At 32.8% G+C, this 13,366-nt stretch overlaps 2 protein-coding genes and 1 non-coding gene across 3 annotated transcripts; 1 reads left to right on the top strand and 2 right to left on the bottom strand.

Annotated features, from left to right (window-relative positions):
- Positions 1-1,272: 1,272 nt before the first annotated feature.
- Positions 1,273-5,797, bottom strand: OXP1 (oxoprolinase 1). Its single transcript, XM_028063224.2, has 2 exons — positions 5,655-5,797; positions 1,273-5,241 (listed from the first exon to the last, which is right to left on the bottom strand). The coding sequence occupies exon 2, from the start codon at positions 5,214-5,216 to the stop codon at positions 1,422-1,424; it is 3,795 nt and encodes a 1,264-aa protein (XP_027919025.2). The 5' UTR covers positions 5,217-5,241; positions 5,655-5,797; the 3' UTR covers positions 1,273-1,421.
- Positions 5,798-8,902: 3,105 nt separating this feature from the next.
- TRNAH-GUG (transfer RNA histidin (anticodon GUG)) lies at positions 8,903-8,974 on the top strand. Its single transcript has one exon. It is a non-coding gene; the product is annotated as a tRNA-His (tRNA).
- A 357-nt stretch (positions 8,975-9,331) lies between these two features.
- Positions 9,332-9,915, bottom strand: LOC146887473 (uncharacterized). Its single transcript, XM_085671066.1, has one exon. The coding sequence runs from the start codon at positions 9,857-9,859 to the stop codon at positions 9,581-9,583; it is 279 nt and encodes a 92-aa protein (XP_085527192.1). The 5' UTR covers positions 9,860-9,915; the 3' UTR covers positions 9,332-9,580.
- Between the last annotated feature and the right edge of the window lie 3,451 nt (positions 9,916-13,366).

Genomic DNA, 13,366 nt, shown 5'->3' with positions numbered 1-13,366 from the left:
TTTAGAAAATTGTTATAGAAAGCTTGTTTCATAATGGATTTCAGGTGTTTCGAAAAGCTTGTTTTTAAAATTTCATTTTGAAAACCTTTTTCCAGAAATCTTGTTTCAGAAATTCCAGAAAGCTTGTGCTAGAATAACTAAACAAATTTACAAGTATATACCAATGGAAAAACTAAGCATCCCCATAATTGACTTTGGTTATTATTATCATCATTGCTCTTTCCAATTTCTGTGAAGAAATTGAAAATACTTTTAATGTCAGCTAGAGGTTCATCACGGATAGCTGAAATTCAGCGATTTTCTTGATGTAGTTCGTGCCATAAAGTCCAATCAAGATATGTTGGATTGCAGAGGAAATATACCAATTGTGTCAGCCGCTGGGACTGAAAGAGGTTATTGGATATATCTTAATCTGCAGCTTTATGGCACCAATAGCAAAATCTTTCAACCAAATAAGTTTATCCAACGCAAAGAGGAATTAAAAATAGCAAAAATACTACGATCCTCAAATTTCCCAACAACAGAAGCCTTTAGTTAAACATAAAATGATCAAACAAACAAAGGCATACTAAGATACCCCTATAAGATTTAACTCCAAAACCAAATTTCATCTAGGAGATCCTAGAAGAATCCTACTCCCAATTCAACCAAAATCAGAGGATACAATGTCTTATATAGCAAGAAGAATTAAATACTCCATGTTGACAAAGTGTGCGAATAGAAACACTATCAAAGTTGTCTAACTAAACCCACCCGCTATCAGGATTTCAATTTTATGAAAAATCTAGATATTTTTAAAGTTATGTTGTTGTATGGAAGACCCAAAAGCTCTTTAATATGCATGACTTACCTTCTAATCCTCGAGCGTCTCCATAAGGTAAATATGAACTTTTGGCTGGATATATATGCTTCTAAAGAGACTCACGGTTTATATTTGCAAGTCCCTTAGATTAGTACTTCTCAGAAACTAGATGCACAGTGAAGTTAATAACTCTAGATTTAATTGAGAAGCCTTGCAGGTTCAAATACTGACAGCTGGAGAAGAGTTTCACCTTATCAGGTATAGTTGCTCCCAAAAACCCATTTCTACCCCTCACTTGCATAAGACTAGAATGAATGAACAGAAGATTGGGGATCCAACCTCTGAGAAAGACTTCACAGATTCTATGTTTGGTAGAAGCATCTCAACATTATGAAATAAAAAAAAAAAAAAAGTGTAAGGAACTGTGAAGGAAATTGTGTGATCAAATTGAGGGTATAATTGAACAAATATATTAAAATGGAGATCCAATTATTTTTAATTTTATTGATGTGTATAGCATATCAATCCATAGTAACAACACAACTTTTGATGCCATGTAACCAAAACAGCAAACATAAAGTTGTTCCTCACAATGTTCTTATCCAACAGACAAGAAACATTACAATGGAGATCCCCATCCGCCACCACCAGGAGTCAAAATTTGAAGAACTTCCCCTGGAAGCACCTCAACTGTATTCTTACCACCAAGATAAATCTTTCGTTTATCTTTCTTTATAAGATAGTTAGCTCCACGAGCACCATCTTTCCCTCCCTTGAGCCCTCTTGGTGCATGGACACGCCTCTCAGAAAGAATGCTAACAATAACTGGGCGCCTAAACTCTATTTCTCTAAGTAGACCATCGCCACCTTTATGAAACCCATCTCCACCACTGTTTTCTCTAAGTCCAAACTTGTGCAGAATCACTGGATATCTTTGCTCAAATATCTCAGGATCAGTCATTCTTGTATTTGTCATGTGGCATTGTACCCCACTGGTCCCATCCCAAGTAGGACCAGCCCCACTTCCACCTCCAATTGTTTCATAGTAACCAAAGGTATCATCTCCAAATGTAAAATTATTCATACATCCCTGTGAACAAGCAGAGGCTTGAAATGCAGTGAATATAACATCAGTTATCCTCTGGGATGTAAGGACATTACCCCCTACTACAGCAGCAGTATCACTAGGAGAGAGAAATGAGCCCTCTGGGATAAGAATCTTCACCGGCGCCAAGCAACCTTGATTGAGAGGAATATCAACATTCACTAAACAGCGAACACAGTATATGACAGCTGCAGCTGTTACAGCTTCTGGTGCATTCCAATTACCATAAACTTCAGCACTTGTCCCAGCAAAATCAAAAACTGCTTCTCCTTTATTAGAGTCAATGCTCAGTTTCAAATGAATAATGGATCCATCATCCATGTAGTCCTCTTCTTCAATAGTCGCAAGTTCATTCTTGGATGAAATGCTATGACCAACAGACTTCAACATCTCTCTTACTGCTGCTTCTGCATTCACCTGTACGTAATTCATGTAAGCCTGAACAGTTTCCAGACCAAACTGCTCAATGAGCTCTTGAACTAGAGTAATTCCTCTTTGATTTGCTGCTACCTGTGCTCGCAGATCTGATAAGTTATCTTGAATCCTGCGAGATCCTGGAATCTTATTTCCATGACCATCAGAATTTGGAAACTGCAGAAGTTTAATGATCCCTTCTTCTTGAAAGACGCCTTTTTCCACAAGCTTAAATGCCTTAATGGCCGCTCCTTCCTCTAATATGGACTTTGAAAATGGAGGCATGCTTCCAGGAGTAGTACCCCCGATCTCTGCATGATGCCCTCTATTTGCCACAAAAAATACTACGTTCCCATTGAAGAAAACAGGTGTAATAACTGTTATATCAGGAAGATGGCTACCTCCAGCTGACGGATGGTTAGTAACCAAAACATCTCCTTCACTTAGATTCTCACCCCAGTAACTGAGCTGCCACCGAACTGTACTAGACATAGCACCTAGATGGACAGGAACATGAGGTGCATTTGCAACTAGGCCCCCACTAGGGTCAAATAGAGCACATGAAAAATCAAGTCGTTCTTTGATATTTGTTGAAATGGAAGTTCTTTGTAGTGTCCTTCCCATCTGCTCAGCTATACCCATAAATCTGTGATTGAAGATGGAGAGCTGTACAACATCCGCAACTTTATCTGATATTTTAACACTGGTTAAAGGAGAATCTATTTCAATCCTGATGTTTCCATATTTGGTTATGGTGGCTCTACAGTTGGGCTCTACTATCACAGTACTATTGCCATTCATGATGATTGCTGGGCCAGACATCATGTGCCCATAGCCCAACTTTTCAAGCTTATAGAGAGGTGTTTCCTGCCAACCATTCCCAAAGTAAACCTTATAGTAGCCTTCAACTATAGGACTACCAGACGCAGGTTCTATAGCCTGTGGCCTCAATATATTGGTAACTCCTATACCACGAACTCTAACATCACAGATCACAATGTTTCTGTTCTGGAGTTTAAAACCGTACTCCTGCTGAAACAATCTCACAAACTCAGTGGCATAATCATATAATTGTCCATCTTCAGCTATTTGTCTTTTGACCATGATGGCAGTGTCTGTACCTTCATATCTCAAGTTTAAGTACGTCTCTGTTGAAATATTTTCCTCTTTAAATGCTTGATTTTGCAACTTCTGCTTTACCTGTCTTAGTAAAACAGCTTCTCGTTGTGAGACCTCAATAATAGATTCAGCTCCATATACTGCAGAATAAGGCTCCTGTGCCTCTTCTACAACATTTGCCAATCCCATTCCATATGCACTCAAGATCCCACACAATTTGTGAATAAGCACTTCTTTCATACCTAACGACCTAGCAATAGCACAAGCATGCTGAGGTCCAGCACCTCCAAAGCATGCAAGTGAATGGTTCTTTGTCTCATGTCCCTTCATTTCAGTCAACTGCCTTATTGGACGACACATTGTTTCATTGGCAACATCCACAAACCCAAGTGCAATCTCTTCTACTGACATGTCTTTTGAAGATGGATCTTGATGCCTTCGGTGAGCATTGATTTGCCTAGCAAGCTCCTCAAATTTTCCTCTGCTTGACTTGATATCAAGAGGCTGATCTTCATTTGGCCCAAATATAGAAGGGAAATAATCAGGAATAACATATCCCAGAATTAGGTTAGCATCAGTAATTGCCAACTCCCCACCTTTCCGATAACATGCAGGACCAGGGTGTGCTCCAACCGATTCGGGTCCAGCTTGAAAGGCACCAAATTGGAACTTCAACTTTGAACCACCGCCAGCAGCTACAGTGTTTATGTCAAGCTGAGGTGCTTGAATGATGGCACCCGCAATTTGGGTTTCCAGCACTTGCTCATAGCTACCAGCATATCGACTCACATCTGTAGATGTTCCTCCCATATCAAACCCAATTAATGGCTTATCCGTTTCAAGCCCAAAAAGAGTTTGCGAGTAACCAACAACTCCTCCAGCAGGGCCAGACAAAATTGCTTTGTGCCCCGAGAAGGAACTCTCAGGAGCAAGTCCTCCATCTGATTGCATAAATAAAACATTCAACTTTCCAATTCCCTCATCAAATTTGGAGATGAATCCTGACAGATATTCTTTAATAACTGGGGTCAGATAAGCATCTACGCTAGCTGTTAGACCACGAGGAACAGCTCGAACCATGGGACTCAAAGCAGATGATATGGAAACATGTCTGAATCCCAGACTCAAAGCTAACTTTTCAACCTGCTGTTCATGTTGTGGATAAGTGTATGAATGCATTAGAACAACAGCCAAACAGTTAATTCCTTTCTCCAATAACCTTTTCAATACAGGCTTCAGCGCTTCTTCATTAAGAGGCTTCACAATCCTGACAATCTCACCTGAAATTCCTTTAACCAGTAATGAAGAAGCACCCTGTTTTTTTTCTTCTTCCTCAGACTGAACAAGCTGAACTCTCTCTTCAACCTCTACAACTTCTTCATAGAGATTTGAGGGCTTTGACACGGTCAAATCAAATATGCTGGGGCGAGCCTGGTTCCCAATCTGAAGCAAATCACGAAAGCCTCGAGTCACACACACAGCAATCCTTTCTCCCTTACGCTCCAAAAGAGCATTTGTTGCCACAGTTGTACCCATCCTTATCCATTCAATCTTGTCAGTGGGTATCTTGGAGTTGCGTGGAATTTTCTCACCAATGAATTCTTCAAGGATCCTCCTTATCCCTTCCACCGGTGCATCATCATAGTTCAAAGGGTCAACTGACAGAAGCTTCAAAACTTGGCCATCAGACCGACCAGGGATTTCTGCATACACATCAGTAAATGTGCCCCCTCTGTCTATACAAAACCTCAACTTCCCTTCTGTAACACTCCCCATCTTATTGGACCACAATTATTAGTCCCTGCAAAGTCACATGGATTGCAATCCAATCATCATAGTATCTATTAAGTTAAATTACGTATGATATACCCACCAAAGAATTACGTCTTCCTATAAAGTTTAGAAACATCAGATATTCATTTTCCTTGAAATTGTATGAATCCACCAAACAATATCAGAAAAATCATTTGTCAACACTCAGATGTAAAGACAAAAAACAAAGCTCAAGTGGAATCTCATACAAGATTATCTAATATCTGAAAAACCTTATTGCTATCCAATTAGCATAAATAAATACAATAATTAATTACAAATATCGCGAATGTTTTTTCTTTTTAATTTTCAAATTTGTCTCCAAGAACAGAAGAATACAGTGGCATTGAGGGAAAGTTAGAAAGCAAAAGACAAAGTTAGAAAATGTTGTTGGAATCTTACAGATATGCGAAGGTTGGAGAAGAGAAAGAAATTATGCAGCGTTGGCGTGGTTGGTGGCAATGGTTGCGTGCTCGGGGTGGGAGTTGGGGTTCCTCACTTCCCTATCTATGTCCGTCCGCTTCTGTTTTATGTATTAGTTTCAGATTTTCATTTTTCTCTATTTACATTTTTATTTTCATTTTTATCCTTTAAAGGTACCAATTTATTTAAATTTAACATTTTTCTTTAAATTTAAATAATTTTTTTAATTAAACAAATAAAATCTTCCAATAAAAAATAAAAATCAATCATAAAATAAATAAAAATTTTCTACAATTTAATTATAAAAATCATTTATATTTATTTTTATAATTATAATTTATTTTATATTTACATATTTGATGAAGGTCAATCTAGTATGGAATAGTCCATAAATGGTTATGTGAGATATATGATTTAATTACATTGCTCAGAGAAATATGATATGATTTATTGCATCAATAAAAAAAATATCTTAAAAATCATCATTAATTATTTATTATTATTGTATATCTTCTTCATTAAGAATATTTATATCTTACACTATGTTGAGATTGAAGCTGTAAGCAAGTTTGAGTTAGTTGATTTGATGCTTTAATCACTTGGATTTTAGTATGAATGTGTTGAGAGTTAATTTATTGTTTGTAATGTAATTTTGTTGTTTTAAGTGTAGTAAAGTTTCAACTTGGTCTTCGTTAAATTAAATAGAAATAGAAATGACATATAAAAGTGTTTTTACCATTTATTGAAATAAAGTTTCAATAATTAAAATGTTCTTGATCTAACTAAGTTAATAAAGTACCATATTTTAGTAGAGTCCTCGTCTTAATTAACTAAAACCACTTAAGCATTTGAAAGAGTGAATATCTAACCTTATTTTATTCAATTAAAGATCTTCATCACCTTGAAGATCTTCATTATCCCTCTTTTATAATTTTGAGTTAATTATTTTAGATGATCTTGTTCTTTTTTATTATTCTTTTTGTGTTGTCAACTTTTTTTATTAGGATCAATGATTTCATGTGATAAAGTTTCACAAGAAATTAAGAGATCTTGTAGGATTCAAGATCTTAGCTGTTTGTGATCCAGTTTCACAAGTGGTGGTAGGAGATCCTGCAGAGTTCATGATCATGTTGTGTGTTGCTTTTTTTTGTTTTCTTAAGGATTCAAATAAAATTTTAATATATGTTAAATGGCTTAATTAAGGTGATTGGTGATTAATTAAGTAGACGTAGCTTTTTTTTTTTTTGAGAACGAAAATATAATTAATATAGTTCTTAGTATTTTTCTCCTTGTATTATTTATTACAATTCATATTTAGATTGATTTTATATTACATAGCTATATATAAAAGATCATGGAACATTGAAAATAATATTTTTTTGAAGTTAGAAATGAGTTTTCTCTAAAGTATCAATTTATTCAAAGTTAATCCTTTACTCATTTATGAAAGGTTTCTAAAATTTTTGAAAGTTTAATTTACATCTTTTGAAGGTTTCTAAAATTATTTCTAACGCATTATACATAAAACTTATCATATTACTTTTCAGTTTATCTTTTATCAATGTGATATGAGAGTGACATCATCCTCTTTCCATTGTTTTCTCATTAATTGTTGTTAGCACTAATGGATTGAATACTTTCTAAGTCGATTAACATAGATCAAGGCATAATTTTTCATGCTAGTTATTATTATAATAATAATTGGAATAGTATGACATACTCTCATAAATTGACTGTTGTAAAAATATTTTAATCAACATAAATTTATATTAGTTGCTTCTACGTCAAACTTTTAACAAACATAATTAGATAATTAAACGTAAATATTCGATATAAAATACCTATTTTATACTGGTATATCAAAATGAAATATATAAATAGTGTTTAATTGGGGTTAGACCAAACTATTGACACAAAACACTCTCCTCTCCTCTTTTTATCTGTTTTGTTTTTTCTTGATTTGGGTTTATTCTAAGGATGATTAGGATTGATTGAGAGTATTCTAATGACTTGTTAAAACCATATATATAGAGATGTTGAGATGAATGTGTAATTTTCTAGAATGATTTTTCTTAGTGTTCATTTTGATTTGTGAATAGAAAATTAAAATTTTGTGGAGTTATTTTCTGTTTGAGTAATTTGTATTGCTCATTTTGTCTTTAATTGTTGTGATTGTTTTGAATACCTACATAAATTAAAACATTCAAGTTGAGACAAAAAATATGAATGCACTTCTGTTTTTTCTTTTTAATTTAAAGTATTAGATTGGTTATTTCAGTATCGTTGTATATTAAAGATATTATATCGTTGTATATTAGATCGGTTTCATAACCAATTTAATATACGCTCAAGAACCAATTTAATATATATATATATATATATATATATATATATATATATATATATATATATATATATATATATATATATATATATATATATATATATATATATATATATATATATATATATATAACACTAACAAGGATATGTGATATGTGTGGAGAGATACCTAGCCACCTATTTTATATCTTTTAACATTTTCCTTTAAGAAGAAAATCCCTTTCGCTAACTCCATTCATTCTCTTTGAACTAGCCCCACCCCGTGAACTCATTTTCATTCCATTTTGACGTTTCCAAGTAATACACCTTAAGTAAAGGACAATGTATAAACTCTCTCACCCTTTGCCCTACTCAATAAACACCTAAACCTATCATTTTAATTTTTTGGTCCTCACTTTCTCTCTACTCCATGTTTCACACCCAACAAAATGTTATATAATATCTTACAAAACACCACTCTCTTACCTTATGTTTTCATCCTAAATATGACTTTTGTACGCTTCCCAAGGAATTCTACCATATTTATCCTCGCAAAGTGCTTAAACCAAGGAATTGTACCATATTTTATCGATAATGTTTCATTTAATGAAACTAGAATCGCAATTTGAAACCTTGTTTAATTCTACTGTTACTGAAACTAAAGATATGAGAATAACATTTCAATGTGATGAGATAAATACCCAAAACTAATAATATGACAATTAATTATTGGTTTATCCCATATGGCACAGTGGGTACTAGTGATTTGATTTTGATTTCAGGTTTTATTCAATATTGAAAAGTCGCCTTTCGATCTAAAAAAATCAAATAAATTCAGCTTGTCATGATGTTATTGCTTACTAATATTGAAACATTAAGCTAAAGTATACAGTCTAAAACATCAAGTGGCTGTAGTTTAGTGGTGAGAATTCCACGTTGTGGCCGTGGAGACCTGGGCTCGAATCCCAGCAGCCACAATTCTTTTCAGTTTCTATTTCTTTATTGTATTTGGTTTATTCTTATATTTTATTTATACATTACACGAGTTTGAGCATAGTTTAACTAGTTTTGACGGATAAAGTTAATACATTAAAGAACAACTCCTAGTAAAATTGAAACGGTTTTGAACTAAAAATAACTCCATTAAGTTCTCATTTTGTTTTTCTGTCTGTTCTTAAACTCATATTACTCGGTGGATTTACACTATAATAAAAAAGACCCACGATGATATCCAAGTTATTTCCTTTTGTCACATTAAAGGTCTATATCACAAGACTATATATAAAACCTTAAAACAAAACTACTTCAGATAATGCAGAAACTTCGAAACAAAATTTCAGTAAAATACACAGGCGAGCCATGATATATATGTTTGTAGTAAAATTAAAGAAACAAGTACACTTTTGTTTTTTTCTTTTCATTCAAACACTAAACATTGTGCACACGAAACAGGGAGGAGGTAAATGATGAGATGAACAAGGAATACAAATAAAAGCAGAAAGTAAAGATGGCCATGAACCTTTTTATTTTGCTGCTAAAACAACAATATATATGTAAGAAGATGCGAAATTGTATGCATGTTCTCAAGGCTTGGAAGAAGAAGCTTTGTTGGCCATGTTTGTGTTGGCAGGTGGAGTGTAAAAGTAGTAACTTGAAGGAATTGCTGGGTAGTTAGGTTTCAAAAATGAAGGCAACCTGTATTCTGGCCATGGTGTTCCTGGTGGAAACTCAAAAACGGGAATGTTTCCCAAATCAGGAAGTGATGGAGACAAAAGTTTTCTGCTGCTACCTTCAACCTCACCAATGCTGTGAAGTGACAACACAAGGAAGAAAGCTAAGAACAGAAAACGGAGAGAGGCCATGTTTTATGAAGTGATGATAGGTGTATCTGTGGTAGTGTGGTGGTGACACCATGGTCTTCTGCTATGGACTTTTATAGTCCAACTTGGATGTTGCAGGTTCTTTGATTTTAAAAAGGAACAGTTGAATATTTTGACACTGAATGATGTTTTGTGAATGAGATTGACACATGTCATTTGGTTTTAATTTAATGTTGTCATTTGTTGGTGTGCACTGTGCATTACTCATTTCAATTAAAATGGTAGCTGCATAAGTGACCCACTTTATACCTTTTTTGTAGTCATCTATCTTTGCAGATAGCCATCATTTTCTGCCACCAGAGAGTGCAATTCTACACGAGGCTTGTTTATTCACAGACTTCATTGTTTTCGCTTTTGATTCAATGCACTGTCTTCTAAATGCCTAACACATACGTTTGTTTATTTCTGCACTCTACTAAATAATTGTTATTATTTATTTCACTGCCTTGTTAATGTGTAAAATAATGTTCAAACAGTTCAACCAATATCAGTGCCACTTGGGTGGTTAGAAAGAGAGATTAATAATGTAGGTTCAATTACATTTTTAGGGTTCCTGTTTTAACCCTACATGTATATTAGGTCTCTAATTTAAATTGCTCATATTTACTCTCATCATAATTATAAGCAATTCTTTAAATTTAGTTTCTAATCCCCGGGAATTCGTTCAATAATTAATACAAATCCAAATTACAATTTAGTCTAACGTTTTCTAAAATGAATTATATAAAACAAATTGATTACATTTATGTTAATTATTAGATGAAATGTAACAGTAATTAAAATTGTAAGAAGTAAATGCAAACAATTTAAATTAAAATTAAGAAGAACAAAGTCATACATTAAGTCAAACATGAGGAACTTAAGCACATCGCAATAAAATCATAGCAGTAATGTAATGAAGTATGAAAAAGAAAATTCAAACTATGCTTCCAGAAGAATATAAATGTGAAATGTCCACTATGCTTGACTAAATTCAAACTGAAATTTCGGCCTATCATAGCCAAGAAAAAATGAAGCAGTTAAACATTTTATTTTTCTTACATTCACAACTACGAATATCCGTATCAACCTAACCACATTCAAATATGTTAACTTAGGTATTTTGAAATTCAATTAAATTCACTATTAAGTTAAGTTTTGGTGTTGAAAAGAAAATTCATGAATTAGCTCAATCCATCTATTAATATAATTGTTTTTAATTTAGTATTTGCATGTGATTTATAAAACTAAAGATTGAGATTCTAGTGAAAAATTACATATTTATCATAATGATATATAGTTGTTGGAAAATTGTCATTTAAAATAACATGATATTATTATTTTTTAAAAATACAATTTTCTGATGACAGTTGTTCAATTATTATTGTTATTGTTTTGTACTTTTAACGTAGAATCATAAATGTATATGTTATGAAATCATCTCAAAATAACATATTTTTGCCCCTTTATTGATTTGTTCATCGTTTCTCTTTGTTCATTGCCACTGATCCCTAGTTATAGAAGTTGTTCGTTTCAGCATTCTTTTTCTTTGCAACACAGTTCTCCATTGCTCAACCTTCTGCATTTGGAGTCATGTGAAGGGTAAGTTGGTTGAACTAAATGTTGGTTTCATTTATTATTGGTACGATTGAATATTATAATTAATGTGAATGAATATTATTTTATATAATTGTTTATACTAGTGAGTTCTACAATAGTTTATTATCATGGTGTTATAAGAGATTTAATGGGTTTGTGATTGGAGTGGAATCTAATATATAGCACTGCATATAGAAAACATGTGTTCTGAAAAATAATTATATGTTAATTTAATTTTAGGGAAGAATGTGAAAGTGTAAACTCTCACATTTATAATTTATAATTGTGACACGCAATATTAATCGGTGTTGATATCGTTTAATTCTTTGCATGATGTAGTATTATTAGATATAGAGAAATTTTATCTCTAGCAATCATACATTACAAATATTTGAGCAAACCTGGTCAATGAGATAAAGTAAACATACAAGAATATACATACATCATTTAGTCAAAGTCCTTAATATGAAAATTTCTCAAAATAGAAACATCATCAAGTTCTAAATTTCAGGTTTCAAAAATACAATCACATCACATATTACATTCATATATATATTAACCATTTCAACAACAAAACCTCGAGTACAAACACCACTCTTAGGGCCTTGCTTCACCATTACTTATAGGCTCATATGCTCATACTATTATAGTGATCATTGCAAAAGAAATACATAAACAAGACTGATAAAGAAAAAGGGGAAGCTAATATAGTTTTAAACATACTTTTAGTATAACATCTATTATAAGAGCAATCCTTACTACCAACAACCAACAAAATCAATTTATCTATAAAACAACCTAGTTCTAACATGATACACTATTAAAATTTAAATTTTTAACGTCAGTTAAGAGTGTGGTTTAGTCGCGGTTTTAACTGCTACCGACATAGGATTTAATGCCACAACGTAATATCGGTTAAATATAACTGTCACTAAAATTATTAAAGCGATTCTAACCGTTTATAAAATAATTTTAAAAAAAAATCATCAAGTATTTAACGAATGTTATAACTACAAAGAAAATAATATTATTTTTAAAAGAAACATCTAATATTTAGCGACAAATATAACCATCAGCAAAATCATTTTTTTTAAATATTCAACATTTAGTGACAATTAGAAAACACAATGAAAGATTTAAAATCTAAATAACTTTATTCTATTTATTATATACTTATTTACATTTTATAATGATATAAGTCAATGTCTTTTGAATCGTTGAATTTGTTTTGTGGGTTTGTTTTGAAATAATGAAACAATAAAAAAACACTAATAGAAAAATACAAATCAATGACGACTTATTATGATAGGTGTAGCACAAATATCATAATAAGTTGGTTGGTGACATTTTTATAATAAAGATTACTTATTATGATTAATGTAACTAGACTTGTCATAATAAGTGAGCATGGTGATTAGTGAAAAATATTATTATGTTAGTTATTGAGTGACTTGTCATAGTATATGCTTACCATGTATGAATATTTCTCATCATAGTATGTTTGAATCCTTACTCGTATTTTCTCTCAAGCATTTCACTTCTCCTCTTCGCGTTATAGTAGTTCACAAATCAAGCTTTCTCTTTCAACTAGCATTCTTACCAACTCCATTGTCGCGTCTTACATTCTCACAACTTCTATTGTGGTTGTCTTCCTTCATTATTGCATTATCACGAAGAGGTAAGTTATTGAATCCTACAATGTTATATTCAAACTCGCTTCAATTTCTTAGGGTTTATAATCATTCTCAAGGGTAAACAATTGGGAGAATCAACGGGAGGTTGCCACGGGGAGGCATTTAATGGTTGAGGAGTTCGAGATGATCGTGGGGTACTCTCCCATCGTTCAAGAGCTAATGCAAAGGCAAAATGTTGAAGAGGCTAGCTTCAATTCCAATGCGAGTGACTTCAAAT

The sequence above is a fragment of the Vigna unguiculata genome, chromosome 3, assembly GCF_037176805.1.
Source record: "Vigna unguiculata cultivar grain cowpea cultivar isolate G323 ecotype 2 chromosome 3, ASM3717680v1, whole genome shotgun sequence".
NCBI lineage: Eukaryota > Viridiplantae > Streptophyta > Magnoliopsida > Fabales > Fabaceae > Vigna > Vigna unguiculata.
This window is presented reverse-complemented; position numbering and strand designations above follow the sequence as displayed.

Coding starts and splice junctions, on each gene's coding strand:
- OXP1 (XM_028063224.2), bottom strand. CDS start 5,216: ATGGGGAGTGTTACAGAAGGGAAGTTGAGGTTTTGTATAGACAGAGGG.
- LOC146887473 (XM_085671066.1), bottom strand. CDS start 9,859: ATGGCCTCTCTCCGTTTTCTGTTCTTAGCTTTCTTCCTTGTGTTGTCA.